Raw genomic sequence first — 18,586 nt, forward strand, 5'->3', positions numbered from 1 at the left:
GGGAAATCTTCCCAAAAATGACCACCTCTGTCTTCTCAGAATTAAGCCTGAGGCAGTTAGCGTCATCCAATCTTTAATCGCCAGCATGCCTTCGTGGAAGCGTGCGGCTACCTCTTCTCCATCGTTGTTAATGGCGAGCACAAGCTTAGTATCATCAGCATAGGAGGTAAGGCTCATCTGGTAGGTTTTGATAACCCTTGCTAAGTCCGACACATAGATGTTAAAAAGTGTCGGACTTAAAGATGAGCCTTGGGGAATCCCACATGGTAGCGCCAGTTCCGCGTATTTAAACGGTCCTAGCGTTACGGCGTGTGTTCTACCAGATAGAAAAGAGGCAAGCAGGTCCTTTGCTCTGGATTGACACGGTCAATCAGAATGGAGTGATTGACCGTGTTGAAAGCCGCAGATTGGTCTGAGTCCCCTGGTTCAGCGCTCAGGCAGGGAGTGGTAGTCTGTGCATGTTCTCCACCTGGCCTTGCAATACAGTGGGTGGAGAACATGCTAAGTGCACATGGCGTTTTGGCCGGCCCAAGACGGCCAGCCAAACCGTCATGCGCACTTATGGTGTGGCAACCACTCCTCCTTGTGAGGACTGCCAAGCCCCACCCTAACCTGGCTCGGGTTCCATACAAAAACTAAAATTATAGTAACATAACGTTATTAATGTTGTGTTATTATAATTTTATTTTTCCTTTGAACTCAGTGGGGCGATGCACCTCCACCTTAGTGGAGGAGCCGCAGCTGATAAAACACGTAATTAAATAAAGTTACAAATCAATATACTAGTAACACTAGGGAATCTGGCTATGCACAGGTAGTACTGCGATCAACAAAGATTTTGTTAAAAGGGAAACAACGCTTCAGTGAACAGGATAAAACCACATCAATGTTGTTACAAACCCATTAAAGGGGCTAAACAATATTAACTAATAGTGAATGATTGTCATCATTAGCAAATCTCAATCAATGCACCCCATAATATTCGATTCTCATTCTTTTTGAGTTTAAAAGAAAGTTTATTTGATATAAACACAAGATAAAATACAATAAACAAAAAATTACATATATGTACAATTCAACTTTATAAAAAATAGGGAGGAAAAAGAAAAGAGGGGTAAGAAAGAAAAAAATGGAGGGAGAAAAAGATAGAAAAAAGAAGAGGGGATGGAAGGAACATCCATTTTATGAGTAACATGAGAAAAAAGCAACACTTCTGCATAAAAAATTCCTACAAACATTGAAATAATCTAAGACTATAAGATAATTTGTAGATAAAACAGCAATAAATATATACTCAAGGGAGTTTGGGAACCTCTTCAGTGCGAGGGTTATGTAAAAGTAGCTTTTTAGCAGACTTATTTAAGAATTCAGTAACAGGCATCCACAGATTTTCTCTTTTAATGGCAAGCGAGACTGGATATACATAGGCTCTATCAAGTCTATGATTATAACAAACACCAAACCACCATGCTTGAAAATATACTGTTGAGGTGTCTTTCCATGATTTAGTGATCTGCTGAAATGCAACTGCTATAAGTAGATCAATAATATGAAAATATGGAGGGCAAACCTCAGAGACACTACCTAGAAAAATGTGTGAAAAAGAAAAAGGAATTTGAATTTTTTTTACTCTAACCCTATACATATGTTTAAGATCAGCTGACACAGCAGAACAGGACCAACAGGAAGAGGGTATGGTAGGGTCAATCTTATGTAATTTGGCTGTAGTGATGAGTACTCTATTGTAAATAAAAAATAAAGTTTGAGTAGTATTAGCTGCTCTAGAAGACTTCCTCACCTTGGTCCAGAATGTATTTCACAGTGGAATAGGGAAAGATGTACCCAAATCAGATTCCCAGCCACATTCAGGTACAAAAGGGGGTGGTGATGGACGGAGCATCTGAGCCAATCAAACACTCACACCCAGTCAAAAGATCTGGGTTTGATCCATCACCGTTCTTTAGCCCACTCTGCCACCCCAGTTCAGACATGGCTATATGCAAATCAGTCTGACCCTTTGCCTCATGGGAACAGTCCAGCCCAAACTGCCAAGCCATGTCTTCCCTGGACCGAAACAAGCTTCCGAGGACCGGTTTCTGGCATTCCAGCCGTCTTCAGCCCGGCTTGCTTGAATCCAGTGGCACAGTGAGCAAGGGACTCACGTATGAGTATACCCTGCCACACTTATGGCGGCCAAAGCGGTACAAAAGGGGGTGGTGATGGACGGAGCATCTGAGCCAATCAAACACTCACACCCAGTCAAAAGATCTGGGTTTGATCCATCACCGTTCTTTAGCCCACTCTGCCAACCCAGTTCAGACATGGCTATATGCAAATCAGTCTGACCCTGTGCCTCAAGGGAACAGTCCAGCCCGAACTCCCAGCCACATTCAACCTCAGATTTATTCTGAGAAATGGGGATATCCATTCATTTTTTATATATTTAGGAAGCTGAAGGAGAATTACTTAAAAACGATGTAGTAATAGGAGATACAGGAGTAGGAGTGGGAGGAGAAGAGAGAATTATAAGAGGATTGAGCAACTGCTGTTAGAGATAAATATTTGGGATGAAATGAGGAAGGGTGAGAAAAGCGAGATTGCAATACCGAAAATGGTACACAAACACCATCTTGAAAAAGTTGATAAGTCCATTTGAGACCATATGATAACCAGACTTTCCAAAAAATATATTTATTATTGAGCTTAATATGCTTATTGTACCAGATGGATGAGTTCAGATATTGTGCATGTTCATCTAAAGCAGATGAAAAAAGCGGTTGGAACAGTTTCCGAGCGTTTATAAGAATGGGTAAAGAAAAAGACAAAGGTAAATGAGAAAGGGAAATAAATTCTTCGAAAGAGAAAGGATGAAAAAGGCTCTCTCAAGGTCTACCCTCAAAGGGAAAAGTTGTGAATCTGTCTCGCACTCAGATAATAAGAAAGAGGAATTTCTAAGAAAAAATGAGGAGTGATGAGAGTAAAAGTCCGGAAAATTAACCCCACCCATAGGTTTAGGTTTTTTAAGTTTACTAAGAGATATTCTAGGAGGTTTATTATGCCATAACATTTTGAGAATGCTATATATAGTTTTTTAAAAAGACTTAGGAATATTAATTGATATATTTGATAGGTAGAACAATATTACAGTGATAAGCATACTTTTTAAATAATCTAACCTACCCCAGCAGGATAAAAATAAGGGGTGCCAGCGAGAAGTAGAAGAACGCAAAGTGGTTTGCAACTCTTTCCGGTTTATAGCAACAGTATCCTTAATAGTGGGGGTAAACCAAAATTCCAAGATATTTTATTTTAACTGGATTCAACTCAAAAGAAGATAAGAAATCAGCTTGAAAACATTGTTTGTTCAGAGGGAGGATCTCACATTTGTCAGCATTGAGCTTGTAGCCAGACACACGGGCAAATTCAGTTACTTCTGATAGAAAAGCTGTCAAAGAGGATTGTGGATTTGATATGAACAATACAATATGATGTGCCTATTCAGAGATTGTTAACTGATTGTTTCCGTAAGAAAAACCAGTAAATTAGATTCTCATTCCTGCCAGCAAAATGGTTACTAAGTTACAAGTTACAACGGGGGCTACCCTCAATGACCAGAGGGTCACATCATGATCTGGTCCACAGAAATAGAAAAAAGTCCACAAACACAGATGGGTTTAAACAAGCCACACAGGTCTATCCTGGTCCAAAAGGCGACAAATAAGAATAGGTGCACGGATTGGGTTTTATGGGTCAGCCTTCCTAGATCTATGGTATGGGTCAAAGAGGGTTTCAATGAGCTCTGTCCATGCATCTGAACTCTTTGGGCCAGCTGGTATCTTCCACGTAGTCAAAGTCATCAGGAGCAGCAGGGTAGGTAGCCGGGCCATCAGGCTTGTTCCTAGCCAGGAGATAACAAGCTGGAAAGAAGCTTTATGTATCCTAAATGAGGCAGTTAGCTGTGAACTTCTACCTATTAGTCACACCAGCCATGCAGGATGGGTGGAAGTTTCCTTCCTCAGGAATGAGTCTGTGAATGTCTTTTTCCCATAATGCAGCGTGGGAGTCCCTGCTAGATGCAGAGGGTCGAGTCCAACTTTGAGGTACCTGCTGGGGCAAGACTTCTTGTCAATTCCATCCGCTCCGCATGGAGAAACTGAAAACGGCTCAGAAAGAAAGACTGGTCGTTTGTGCTCCACTGCGGGCCCCAGCAAACCTCTATCTTGCAGCAGATATTCCTGCATGGATACATGTTCCTGATAATCTACAGGTAACCCGAAGGACAGGTGCTCTAGTTGTGTTTAAGAAGCATTTCCAATGAGTACATTCTGATAATCACTATCAGTCATTTATGTTGTTGATTTTTTAGACTTAAACAAAATGTCAACGCGAACAGTATCCACTGGCTGCCTCACTGGTTTATGTGTGAGATAGGATTTCATCTCCTTTATTAGTGGTATTTCAATAGTTAACACTTTGCATAATAAAGGAGATGAAATCCTATCTCACACATAAACCAGTGAGGCAGCTTTCCTGGCATACTCACGGGTATGTTTGTGCGCTGGTTCGTAGGAGTATTTAAGTAAATCTTTATCTGGTGATTAATTATAATCGCAAAAAAGTAAATAAATAAATCATTATAAAATCTCATTTAAAAAAAAAAAAGTCTACATGAGACCTAGCAAATAAAACACAATTCCATTTATACAGTGTACCGTGTTAATAAGCTTAAACATGTAAAAGGAGAGTAGATCTCGAGGGGTTAAAAGGTCCTGGTTAAAGGATTACGGGGCAATAAAATATATGCTAGCCAAGGTGCTAAGGCATGGGGTGACCCAACGTCGACTGGTCTGAGCATCACTGGCCCCACGCTGTGACCTGCTTTTCACTTGTAATAAAAACTTTGTCGCTGCACATGAGTGCTGGAGGTAATGGGTGTTTAATAGTCATCACAGTGGGGTGATATGAGCTTAATTTTTATTTATTTTTTACAGAGTTTTATATAGCGGGAACTTGAGCCGGTATCGGGTATCAGAGCACTTTACATAGCACCAGTTGTGTTACATGAGGACACATTCATTTTTGTTAGGCACGGGGAGATTAAGTGATTTGCCCAGAATCATAGGATGTTCAGCGTCATTACTGAGACTCAAACCTGGTTTGCTAGATTTGAGGTCGACCGCCTTAGCCATTAGGCCAACTCCTCTCCCCTGAAAGACCCGAAAGACTGGCCCTAGGAGTTTTAGTCTGAGCTGACTAAGAGCAGGGCAGATGCATCGGAAGTGTAATATACTTTCCTCGAAACATAAACGGCAGTAAGGGTTCGACCAGGTTTGTTTTCAGACTGGCACCTAGTCTTTTGACGGAAAGGCTCACAGATGGATTAAAAGCAAAAGGTGCTGAATCGATGGGGCTAAGTGACTTGTAAGATAGGGTTGTCGTCCCCAATCATTGTAGGTTTGAAGAACCGACCATCAGTGCTTCTTACATGCCATCTCGGCTTTATCTCTTGTCCAGGCTTGTACTTTGGCAGCTTTGTTAACAATTTTTTTAAATGCTGTGAAACTGATACTTAGGCCCCATGCTTCGGACAGCTTTGGAGTGGTTAATGTCTGCTGAAGCATCATTTGCCAATTGTTTTTATGAGTACGCTGGCTCTTCATTTCTGTCCAGCATAAGGCGGCTAGAGAATCAGGTAAAGCAGATCTCATTTCCAGCATAATTTAATTAAAGCGGCCATCCTTATTGGTGATCGATAGAATAGATTGGATTGAATGGATTTTCTAATCAATTCCGAAACCGAGGACTCCAGCATTCTACATTGTGCCGAAAATCCATAAGGCCCAATCTCCACCACCGGGTCGCCCTATAGTGTCCGGTATCCAGTCTGTACTGGAACCCTTGTCCCAATTTGCGGACTTCTTCTTGAGGGAGTGTGTCATCACCCAAGCCTCATACATACAGGATACGACTGATGTGTTGAACATACTGACGGGAATGGAATATGATCCAGACCAACAATACTTGGTAACAATCGACATAGAATCATTATATACAAGCATACCCCAGGCAGCCACGCTGGTGGCAGCAGCGCGGGCACTGGAGGGCAGAGAATGGTTCTACGACACACCGCCATCATTTGTTCTACAATGCATCGAGATAGCACTGACTAGAAACTTTTTCCAATATAAAGACCAACTATATTTACAAACATCTGGGACATCGATGGGTGCTACTTTTGCCCAGAGTCTAGCGTGCATATATGTAGGACAATTTGAGACCCACTATGTTCACCATCAGTCCAACCCGTACCAGGCCAACATTTGCCTGTGGAAACGATTTATCGACGATGTCCTGTGTGTGTGGACTGGACCTGAGGTCAAATTGCAGGAGTTTCTTGCATGATTGAACAGTCTGGACCCTAGCCTAAAATTTACATGGCATTACAACAGGCGGACAGCGGTATATCTCGACCTCGACATAATGGCCCAAGATAATCTACTCACCACTCAAGTACATAAGAAACCAACTGACAAGAATTCACTGCTCCATTATAATTCTTACCACCCTCGCGCACTCCGCGATAACTTGCCGGTTGGTCAGTTCCTCCGGTACAGACGGAATTGCTCCACTACACAGAAGTATGTGGAAGAAGCAGGAGAATTGAGGGTAAAGCTGGAGCAGCGCGACTATCCTAAGAGAATTGTGAAATCCGCCTGGAAGCGGGCACTGAATACTCCCAGAGAAGCCCTACTTGAGAGAGCACCCAAGGAAAAAGGAGACTGCCTCCCAGTGGTCACCACCTTTGACCCGCTGTCCTCTAAGATCCATGGGATCCTAAGAAAACATTGGCACCTGCTGAGTACGAGCAACTTTAAGATGCCCCCGCCCAGATTTGCCTTCAGAAGGTCCCAAAATTTGAAGGAGAGGCTGGTGCATTCGCGACCTAGACAGGAGGGTGCAACAACAGAGACACTCACTGGACATCACCCGTGTGGGTGTTGCTCGGTCTGTGGCCTCACCAGCAAGACTAAGAGTGTACAATTGACGAGCGGGAAAATATGGAAATTGAACAGCCTGACAAACTGTAATACAGCCAACGTCATATACCGGCTTACATGCCCATGCGGCCTACATTATATTCGCGTCCAGGAACATCTCAGCACGCTAAGGGCAGGACGACTAACAACAAAGTTAGTACAGCACTATAAGTCTATGCATCACCAACCAAAAGAGATACGCTGGGTGATCCTTGAAAAAATCATAGGGAACCCCAGAACAACTGAAGTGAGGTTGATGTCCAAAGAAGCCCGCTGGATCTACCAGGAGAAGGCAGACAAGATTGGTCTTAATGACCTCATTGAGTGGAACAAAATCTCTGCAAGATGAGCGAGCAGTGGGAGAGGGTCATCTGAGTCACCCTGTCCGCAGAGGGTAGAATACAGCTATGAAATATTAATACACTATAAGTCAGCGATCAGACCTAACAATACATTGCATGATACCATCCTACAATCATGTATTCTTGCAGATGGTCAAAGATACGTCAGGGGTATATATTAATATGCACAAACATCGTGCAACCATGTTCATGATGTATATTTACCCTTGGCGATGGCCATAGAATTATCAGTTGCGCATATGAATAGGTATAACTATCGTGCAACTGAGTTCATAGTAAATGGCTAAGTGGGAGCTTAAATAGGTAAACTATGAAGGCAGCCCCCTAAAAAGATATTGAGAAAAAGATAATGAAAGACGAGGTAACAAACAATTTTATTATCAACAGATAGAGACACTGCGGACGAAATGGAGAAATACCCACTCCAAGATGGCCGCCGCACTTTTTGGAGGGTCATGTGATGTGTGACATCACACGCTTATGTTTTGGAAATCGCCGTGAACACAGACGGTGATAGCGGGAACGGGAGCCCCTATTGAGAACATCGCCGCGGTAACAGGCGGTAAGGAGAGAGTAACAGCGGGGGGCAAACTTCGAGCAGCTCCGTTAAGGAGCGTGGGAGACAGGTGGAGCACAGGCGGCCGCTTCCCGCAATTCAACATGCGCGCAGAGCGGAGACTCGCGTTTCCTCAACTTCTCCCTCCTTTTTCTAAAAGGTGTCATATGCGGGTTATAGAGAGCTTAGTAGGGGGCTTAGCCAAAGGTGGTATGATGCTCGTATTGTGAAGGGAGAGGCCTATAGACGAGCAGTAATAGGGCTAGGAAGAGCAGCAAAACCCTTGTATTCGAGGAGGAACACGGCAGAACAGTTTTCCCGCAATCGAACAGTAAACGGGGAGACCGGGGACAGCCATTCTAGGGAAGTCCTCCATGACTGTCTTACTAATGTTCATCGCTGGATGTCCCAGTCCGCTTTGAAGCTCAACGGTGACAAGACTGAGCTGATGGTGCTGGGCAAGGCCAGTCCCTCTCTCATCACTAGTTGTTGGCCTCGGTCCCTGGGTGACCCGCCATCCCCCAGGAAGGAAATCAAGAGCTTGGGGGTTTGGTTAGAGGAAGATTTGTCCTTCAGGACCCATGCTAGGAAAACTGCAGGGGTTTGCTTTGGCTTGCTGCGATCTGCCCGCAAGGTGTTACCTTTGCTCCCTAATTCATCTAGGAAGCTTTTGATCCGTGGTCTAATTCTGTCGCGGCTCGACTTCGGGAATGCGCTATTTTTGGGCGCACCCGAAGCGACTTTTAAAACCCTCCAGCAGGTGCAGAACGCAGCCGCGAGGGTTCTGATGGATGTGCCGCGAAGACAGTCAGCTGCCCCCGCCCTGAAAGCGCTTCACTGGCTCCCTGTTAAGGAGCGGGTGAAATTTAAGGCGCTATGTACGGCCCATAAAATTTTGCATGGTAGGGGTCCTTCTATTCTGTCCGCTATGGCACGCCCCTACAAGCCCACACGTCCATTGCGCTCAGATCAAAGACATCTGATGCAGACTACAAGAGTAAAAAGAGCTCGCTCTGGGGGCCGACGTTTCTCGGTGCAAGTGGCGGCACACTGGAACTCCTTGCCCCTCAAGATCTGCGCTGAGCCCAATATCCTGCACTTTAGGAAACTATTGAAAACACACTTGTTTCCGGTGTAGGACTGAGTGATAGCCTTCCTTTCCTGTGTTCACTGCGCCGGGATGCCCCTGGGTAACTGCGCGCGATACAAATTTTATATAATAATTTTATATAATTGTCTAACTGTGTCCATAATTGCAGGTCGACGTGAAGCGACCACCAAAGTAATTAAAAGGTGGACCACAACAGTGGAAGAGGGTACGAAGAACCCTAGGTATGCCAGCAGGCACCGCAATAAAGGTAACACCCCCAATATGTCCCTGAAACAGTTGGTTACATAAGATACCTCGGAGGAGGTGGGCTTTATACTAATGTGTGTCACTTGATGTTTTTATGTCTTTGTCTGTGTGTCTGTACCCCTGTGTCTACAGATATAATAGGTTGGCAGTGTCCAGCTGAGTGTGGCGAATGAAATACCCCCTGCCATGAAGAAATTGCCTACCATTTCTGACAGGCAATGAAACATGTTGGCTTCTTATAATAAAAAACCAGGCACAACGGCAAGGTTTTGGTTTTAATGGGAGTAGATACCCAGCATGGAATAATGTTGTTCAGTCAGACAGGGTTATCTAACTTCACTTTTTAAGACAGAGGATCTCACTGAGTAGCAGTGTTGATACCGAGGGGGTAGATGCACAGGAGTGCTATAGGGACATACACCTTTCAGTTGATTAGGATTTACTTTATATACACTGTTTCCTATCTTCTTATTTCTTGTTTTCTGGTGGGAAGGAGCCAATGATGAGAAAAGGAACACACTGACGAGAACCAGTCAGTAGTTCCCTGGTGGTTGCTCCCGTGAGGTTCCTCCCCAACATCCACACATTTTTCTCTGATCTTTTCTGATTATTTTCTTGGTGCGAACTGATGTAATTCACCTTGCATGGGGTTGCATGAGGTTTGACTGAGAGTAGACACTATACATGCAGACACAGACACACACAGAATTTGCGAGGATGTTTTAATGATAGGCACACCTTGTTGTAACTTCTTGCAGTGGGTGACAGGTTAAGTTTAACTACACCGACAAGTCAACAAAGGATGTGGTACAAAGTATTGCCTATGGAGTTAAGGACCAGGTTGTTGTGATTATAATGATATGAGTGGAGGGTACCTGTGTCCAAAGTTTTCCCTCTGAGCTCCCATTGTGAGAGGATTGATAGAATAGCCCAAATTCCAGTCGGGCTTGTGCTTGGGAAATATGCGTTTAAATAGGACGGACTGCAATTGATTTAGGGTGGTTGCATCCTTTCCCTTCAACAGTTCGGAGCCGTAATTGAGTGAGGGAAGAAATTTGCAAAGAGCAGCTTGTGTGCCATAGCCCTTCTTTGGAGTAAGTGCTCCTTGAATGTTAGGCCCGAGTCAATGACCACATCTAGATACTTATACGATCTGACCAACTCTTAAGTTGTTCCCTGCTGCTTTCCATTTGAATTTGATGTGATGAAGAGTGGACTTTAAGGTGAAGTAGATGACCTTGGTTTTCTTGTAATTTAGATCCAAGCCCAGTGTTTCTGTGTAGGAAAGTAATGTATATATATCGGACGCTGGAGACCAATTGGAGTTTGGCTACATAGAACTATATCATCTGCATATTGTAGGCACCACACTGGGGGTCACTGCTAATTTAGGGGGATTGCTTTGCACTTCCATCGAGGTCCGACATGTAGATGTTGAATAGGCAAGGAGTGAGCACACACCCCTGCTTCAAGCCGATGTGTGTAGGGATCTTGATGGTTGTTCTATCACCCTTGCCTATTTTGACTCGCACCCAGCTCTCTGAGTACAGGTTAACTATGGCCCTCAGTAACTTTGGGGGAATGCCCCATCCAGCCATCTTCAACGAGATATGCTCTCTTGGGGCCATATTGAATGCAGATTTTAGGCCTATAAAGCAGGTGTAAAGTTTGGAGGTTTTGTGAAAAGCTTTTTCAACAAGAAGACTCAAGGCAATGAGATTGGACATGGTGCTCATACCAGCTCTAAATCCCTTTTGGATGATCGGTATGATATTTCTGAATTAGACAGAGGCCTCAACATCTTTTAATAAATTTGCGGCGTAAAGTTTCACATCAACGTCAATAAGGGCAATCAGTCTGTAGTCTCCTGGGTGGGAACGACAACCTGCTTTGAATATAGGGTGGAGCACACCGTCTCTCCAGGAAGCTGGAATGATGTTGGTGGTAAAACCGTGATTCGACAGTGGGGTTCGTAGGAGTACTTATCCACAGAGATGCACTACTTATTACTTACTATTGTGATTATTACACAAAACCATTAGCAATGAATATAACATTGTAAATTCTTCACCTCAATACACAAGATTTATAGACACCTCAATTCAATATTGCAATCTACAAACTGAAGAAAGGTTTACTCACCCAACTGACACAACCACGGATTCGGTCTCCCTTGATATGTAACAACACAGGTGGTCATACGAATCTGAAAAATGCCACTGCACCATTAGTTAACTACATACCATCTATTTTCCTGTTTTCTATTCATATTCGTCTACACTGCAATGTACATATTAAAAAAACAGTAACTGGCAACGTTAGACTATATTAGGTTTCATCTGTCGAATAAGCACAGGTAACAGCAAAAAAATGAAATATACAAGGTTGGTGTTGAAGGTAAAGTAATATCCCCTGGAATCTCAATAACCTATAGGTTGCCACATATTATAGACTTCTGATCTCCAGGCTAAATTAAACCAGATTACTCACCGGTAATCTTCACCGCTCCTAGTTCAACTTCAACTTGTCCTTACTCATTTTAGTTGAAGATTAAACTCAGTGTGCAAGTCGGGCCTTTTCCGGTGTCATTTGTACCCCTAGAAGAGGTGTCAACTGTACATTGTGATCAGTCTGCAAACACTCCAGAACCCCAAACTAGGGCCCTTAATTTCGTCATGAGAGTGGATTGTGTGATCGTGCTGTATGTAATGTGCATGAACGCTGTGCACTCTTTGGGGGATGAACACGCAGGCAGCACCCAATGGTGATTACCAGTAAAAGGGCGAAGTTCAGCCCAGCTTCCTAGCTTTGGAGTATCCTCAAAGTCATGCTCCTTCGCGTCCATGAAGGAGCTTTCTGATAGTCTGCTTTCTGAATGCAATATCCATTCAACCCAGATACTCTCTCATAGAACAAATACATGCCCTGTGTATCCCTTTCTCCTCTTTTACATAGCAAAAGCCTTTCCCCTTGTAGGCTGCCTGCCCTGTGTCTCTTCGAGTCCACGCCCAGGTCGTCGCCTGTGGCTCTCTCTTTGATAAAGAGATGGTAAGCAGTCCGGAAACATCTCAGGAAGTCTGCACTGTCTCATACTAACCAACATCTCATTTTATTGTTTGGAGCTATTCACTCTATTCCAGTGAGGTAGAATTCCCTGGCATTATGATTGGTGTACGTATGACTTAGCAGGTATTGTGCAACCTGTGAAGGATCCCTTGCCTTCCCACAGGACTCCCAAAAATTAACAGAGCGGTCTTCCAGAGCAAAATCCTTGTATTAACTTTGGACTTGGTAGAAACTCTGTGGCGCAGTTCCAATCGTAGAAGATGAAGCAGGACTGCTCTCCGACACACCTGAGCTTATGAGTGCCAATAACTGCCCTTCCCAAGCTGAGAGAATCACAGAAATCTGTATTTTTGCATTAGATCATTTCAGTTTGTCCCCCTGGCTGAGGGTGGTCACCCAGATTTTTTTTTAACTATCTCTCAAGGAATAGTCATTGTGAACAGGTTGCTCGCATTAACAAATGGGTTAAGTAAGTTCTCCAAGTCCTTCAGGTATCACCCAGCTAAAGAATCACATTTCTAGCACCAGTATCTCCTTTTTTGTCCATGGTAAAGAACTAAGACCAAGAGATTTCTAGAGCTTGCCAAGAACTTGTGATCTCTGTCAGACATAGACTAACCATAGAATCCCATGTTAACTGTATTATGGTGTCTTTTAGCCTAAGTCTGTGGTTCTCAACCAGTGGTCTGCAGATCCCCGGGGTTCCTCGGCACCTACTCAGAGGGTCTGCCCCTGTACAGTAACTAAATATCAGCAGATTAATAAAGTGTACATAAAGAAAAAAACAGTAAAATTGCATTTTTTTAAATGTTCTGTAAATATGAAGGAATTTGAAATGGGTGGCTAAAAATTATGTTATTATCCTTGGCTTGATTTGTTGGAGTAGTGCAAGAACAGCAAAAACACAGAAATATATGGACGATGGGTAGCCTCAATTGAAGCAATGACAAAAAGAGCATTATTAGAAGCAAAAAAAACAAAGTTACAGGCGAGAGTTTAGTATATCGCTATGTCCTTTTAAATGAAAACACTAATTTAGAAAGCAGCAACCTTCTCATTTCAATTTAACAAATATTTTTACGTGTTTGTGGATTGAATAAACATATAATCATTTGAGCATTTGTTTAATGAATACTTTTTTTTGTGTGTGTATTGTTTTGAAGTTCAAAATGAAGAAGGTGTTTAGGCTGGGGTCCCCGACTTCATGTGGGGTCCCCGGATTTCAGTAATGATTCAGTGGGGGTGCACAAAAGTTCGGCTTAGGGTCGGGACCTCTATCGTAAGTGCTATACATATGTTTGGTGCTGTATCTCAGTTTGGGATAGCCTTCTTGTTTTTGTCTGTCTTAATTGTCTGCGCTTTTACGTTTTGCTATTTTAATTAAAGAACCACATTCCTTTTGAAATATAACTTTGACTGGACTGTGACCTCTACAGAGTATTTTTACTTTGAGCCTTTCTGCATCTTTGTTCCAAACACTCATTACCTCCACCTTAAATATGCAGTAACAATACCCCTACTCAAGATCTAAATAGAAACCCAAAGAGTAGTACAAAATAATTAAAGACCCTGTAGAACCAGGGGTAAATTACTTACTGGCCAATGAACTGCTCCATAATCATTGGCTGCCCCAAAACGTGGAGGAAAAGCATGACTACCACAAACTATGTGGTAAATCTATGTTATCCTTTTGGGAAGAGATATCCTTCTCATCTGGCAAACCTGAATAGTTTCCATGCTGTGTATGAAAGTTGCAGCTGTCAGCAGTTCATTATTCTCTGTTCAGTGTGAAGGACTGCTGATTAAGGCACTGATCGCTCAGCCTGTGTTTTGGGCAAATAAATCTCTCCTCATCTTGAGGTCTCTCTCAAGTCAACTTTCTTGGGATAGCTTCCGTTTTTAAATCCACGAACCACATCTTGCTGAGGGGACAAAATGAAGGCATTTAAAATAGATGTGACAAGATATTTTGCCTTGCCCAACTCAAAAAATTGACGTTTTGCCTTTTGTACCCCTCTATGACTCCGCATATTGTCAGCTACCGAAAAAAAAGGTAGGTCACCCACTAAGTAAAGTACCTGCCACTTTACATGTTCGATAGAACCCACTTATGCCAAGCAAAGTAACCTCTATTAGAGGAGATGGGTTCCTAGGTAGCGGGGAGCCTTCATCAAAGAATATCTGCCTTCCGGGTAATAGAAAGCATCTGTGTATTCTGGATGTAAATGGTGGTGCAGGAGAAGATGATCTGATGAGATCCCAGTGCTTTCCTGCATTCTCTAACATTAGTAGTTGACCTGTGATATCGGCTATGCCTGGTCCTCGTGTGACAGTAAAGCCGCTTGCGATCTCAACAGGACTGTTTTAACTAGTGTGGTAAATAAAATATTACCCTGGCTGAATTTCTAGGCATTAACAATTAGCATGCATCAAGTGAGAAGCAGAGTCCGTGGTATCTGAGTTAAAAATGGGCTTTATTCCAATAACTCGAGTCAAAGGGAGAATATGTTCCATCACCATAGAGGTTCAGGAAGAGTCTTCTAATCATTTAATAACAAAACATCATATATATACTTTTTACTCCTTGTACATAGGAGCAGGCGCAAGACAGAAAATGAGATAAGAACGTGTGGGTGTACACTTGATGAGTCATAGGTGTGTGATAGGTAGGTGTCATAGGTGGGTGGTACACAGAGGAGGAGTTTGCATGACCAGCTCGAACTGTGCCCTAATTGTGCAACTTTGAACATGACGTGCAATTGACGTGTAACTGGGTGGAGGCTGACTTACAACCTAGCAGAGAGATCTCTTATGTCAAGGCGACCAGCACATCTAGTACAACTGATATCTAGAGTCAGGGGATGTATTATCTGAAGAAAAGGTTGTTTGTCACTAAAAGACAGAGAGGGCATATTCATTCGTTGCATGAGCTTTCTATGGGTGCAAGCACTGTGATTTACTTTAATGGAGACAGAATGGCTAGGCCTATCTCCCTCGGACGGGTTCTGTTTACTTTTCCTCACCGGGCAGGCAGATAACTTAAGCAAAATATACTGTCTTGGCAACCCTTACTGGGCTTCTTGTGGCTGAGCTAGAAGTATGCGAGGTCAGAGGGACGTAACTGCAGCTTCAGTGTGTCAGGAGTCATGAAAACATTAATTCAGGGACTGGTGGTTCAATCTGAACCACAAAAAGGGTTCAGTACGATATTTATTAGAGGTGTACAATGCAAAATGCAAATACATGGGCCTTATGCTAACTTAACGTTTGGGAGACTTGATGACTGGCATTTCTAATGCAGGACATGTTTGCAGAGGCCTAGTGATTCAGGCCACTACGGGAAATATGCATGGGTGACATGCACATGACATGTAACATAGGGTATATGTAGAGGACATATTTGGTCATATTTGGTCAGGCAAAATATCATTTTCCTCATTCCCTCCTTGTTCCCTACATAACCCTTTAGGATACATCTATATTCATGAGACCGTATAGTTGATCATACAGCATCATTTCTTCATCTTTTATCCTTTGTTTACGTGGATGTGGAATACAGGCAGTAGCACACAGCCCGCAAATCGCCGGACCACACTGCAGACAGAGACAGCAACCAAATACCATAAGTAGGGCCATTCCTAGGAAGGACATAACTTTCCATCCCCATGCAGATATTACACCCCAGAACCAACTGGACCAAGTCCATGTGCCTGGGTCTTGATGTATGGCATTAGCAATCTTGTGGAGTCTTGTTATTGCTTCGTACACAGATGGTGCATTATCTGGGATGAAAACGCAACAACTAGATCGGATGACTCTACAAGCTCCGCCCCTATCCGCCAAGATGACGTCTAGAACGAGGCGGTTTTGAAGAACGACAAGTCTAATAGCAGACTGTTCCTGGGTTAAGTTCGCCAGGGCAGATGCAGTTATATTTACAACTGTTTCAAGAGTCCTTGTTAACCTGCGTATCAGTTTACTGTTTTGGACGGGACCTATGAAGAAAAAGAATCCTCTGTTGAAATCTGTATATTGCTCCCATGCTGTTTCAGTCTGATCGATACCTGCAGAATCTGTCTCTCTCTTTTGTCTAACATGTTCTAGTCGTGAATCTCTATGATAATTTGATGGGGCTAGAAAAACGGGTGGCAATAAGAATGCTATATAACAAGTCCCACCCCAGTCTAAGGGCAGATGTACATAGGCTGTCTGACCACAAATGAAATAGGTATGGCGTGATGTTTTGAAAGAAGAAAGTCCGTTATCATCAAACTCTACTACAGTGTTACACTTGCTGTGTCCCATATGTACTGAGCCTTTCTTACTAACACATAAATCACCTTTTGCTGGCAGGACTGATATAAACGGTGGACCTGCGTTTTGCTTGGGCTGAACATTTAACATTATAAAATTAACAGATGCATTTCCCTGTTCGTACTCTTCATTCTCTAAATCGGTTCCCTTTCTTTGGGGGAATCCGTCTTTGTCTGGAAAGCATGCTTCATTCATTACTTTATTCAGGTTTCCATATATCCAGCCACCTGGATAAGCTATGTACCTTCTATCTATTGAGGTCATTAGAGCAAACCATGCTCCACACGAACCATTGTGTGAGAACGGTAAAGGGTAGAAGGGCAATACTCCCTTCGTCTCTTGATAAGGGGGCAGTTGGCCACATACCCAGCAATTAGTCGCATTGCTGGTCTGGTGAGAATGGTGTAACATTCGAATAAAGGTATTGTTACGTAGTGCAAGTCGATATGACAGTTCATGGGGAGGCAGGTCACTAAATGTGTGCTCTGCGGTGCTGTTACTGGAAGAGTGTAAACGTGAGGAAATGGGAAAGAAAACATGTAGCAATAAACTGACACCAATTATAACAATGCACAGAATAAAAAGGATGATTAAGGTAACTATACATCTACTGCGTAATCTCTTGCAGTATACTTCCTTCTTATCTCTCTTCCTACTATTCTCATTTTTACTATTCTTGTTTGTGATCTTATGCATGTCAGAATCGAGTCTAACCGATTCACCACCGGGTGGGCTTAAACAATTAAACTACGTCTGACTTGCTAGTTCTAGACCTATACTCTTGCTGAGGGGTATTTTCTAGCAAAGGTCAGTGTTCCTTTTTTAGTTTTTTTTTTTTTTTGTCAAAGTTCAAAGTTCCAAATAGTGATGAAGGTGAGTTCGGCCTTTACGTCCTTCCACCAACTTCGGCGTCTTCCAACGTGGCTCAAGGGGACTTGAACGATCAAAGATCCTGAGGAGTGCAAATTCTCCTGGTGCTATGGCATGTTCCTCGACCTGGGTGTCAGGTGTCAGGGAAGGCGGCAGCAACCTGTGAATGAAAAGAGAGTAGTGCAGAAATCAAGGAAGCCAGGTAATTTGTCAGCATGTTACTGTCAACATCAGTTAGTTTTCTTTCTAGGCATAGGCGTACCCCACATATATAGTCCATAAGGCGATAGGCCTGTTCTGGAATGAGCTACCATACGCATGTAAAAGAGGGCAACCGGCAAGGCAACCATCCAATCCACGCCTATTTCTGTACAGATCTTAGCAATGTTTTGTCTTGAGGGTCTGATTATGTCTTATTTCTACAAGGCCTACTGCTTCTGGGTGTCTGACACAATGGAATTTCCTCGAAGGGACACTTGTTTCATTAATTCAGAGGAGAATGGCTGATCGTTATCTGAATAGATCACATGAGGTAGATCACATGAGGTGATTCATAGCTGGGGGAAGTACTGTGCACTAATTGTCTGGCTGTTGTAACAGCAGTATAATCTGGAACTGGATATGCTTCTGTCCATCTGGACAGGGCACATACAACTACTAAGACATATTTGTAACCTCTACATCTGTCCATTTGGATATAATCCATCTGGAGAACCTCAAAAGGATGGTCAGGAAGATGAAATCCGCCTTGTTCCACCGGAATGCCTTTACCTGGATTGAACTGACAACAGATCATACATGTTCGTAGATCATACATGTTCGCACTTTCTGTTTCACTGCTGCACATAGGTGCTTGTTAAACCAAATATACTGTAAGCTGTCTATCATCATCTATCATCTTCTCTCCTACGTGTGTTGGACTATGTGCTGAGAAGAAAACAATGTGCCTTTTCCCTTAGTCATCTAACCTTGGTTAGTCTGGATCCCTCCTTGTAAAGTCCATTTCTTTATCTCATCTGTTGTG

At 43.0% G+C, this 18,586-nt stretch overlaps 1 protein-coding gene across 1 annotated transcript in view; it reads right to left on the reverse strand.

Annotated features, from left to right (window-relative positions):
* Nucleotides 1-18,586, reverse strand: part of LOC144754692 (arylacetamide deacetylase-like 4) — a 188,630-nt gene that overhangs the window by 19,575 nt on the left and 150,469 nt on the right. Inside the window, exon 3 of the mRNA XM_078642815.1 lies at nt 11,455-11,518. Coding sequence (XP_078498941.1) covers nt 11,455-11,518 — 64 coding nt within the window. The remainder of the gene's footprint in view (nt 1-11,454; nt 11,519-18,586) is intronic.

Source organism: Lissotriton helveticus, chromosome 5_1 (genome assembly GCF_964261635.1).
Source record: "Lissotriton helveticus chromosome 5_1, aLisHel1.1, whole genome shotgun sequence".
Taxonomy (NCBI): domain Eukaryota; kingdom Metazoa; phylum Chordata; class Amphibia; order Caudata; family Salamandridae; genus Lissotriton; species Lissotriton helveticus.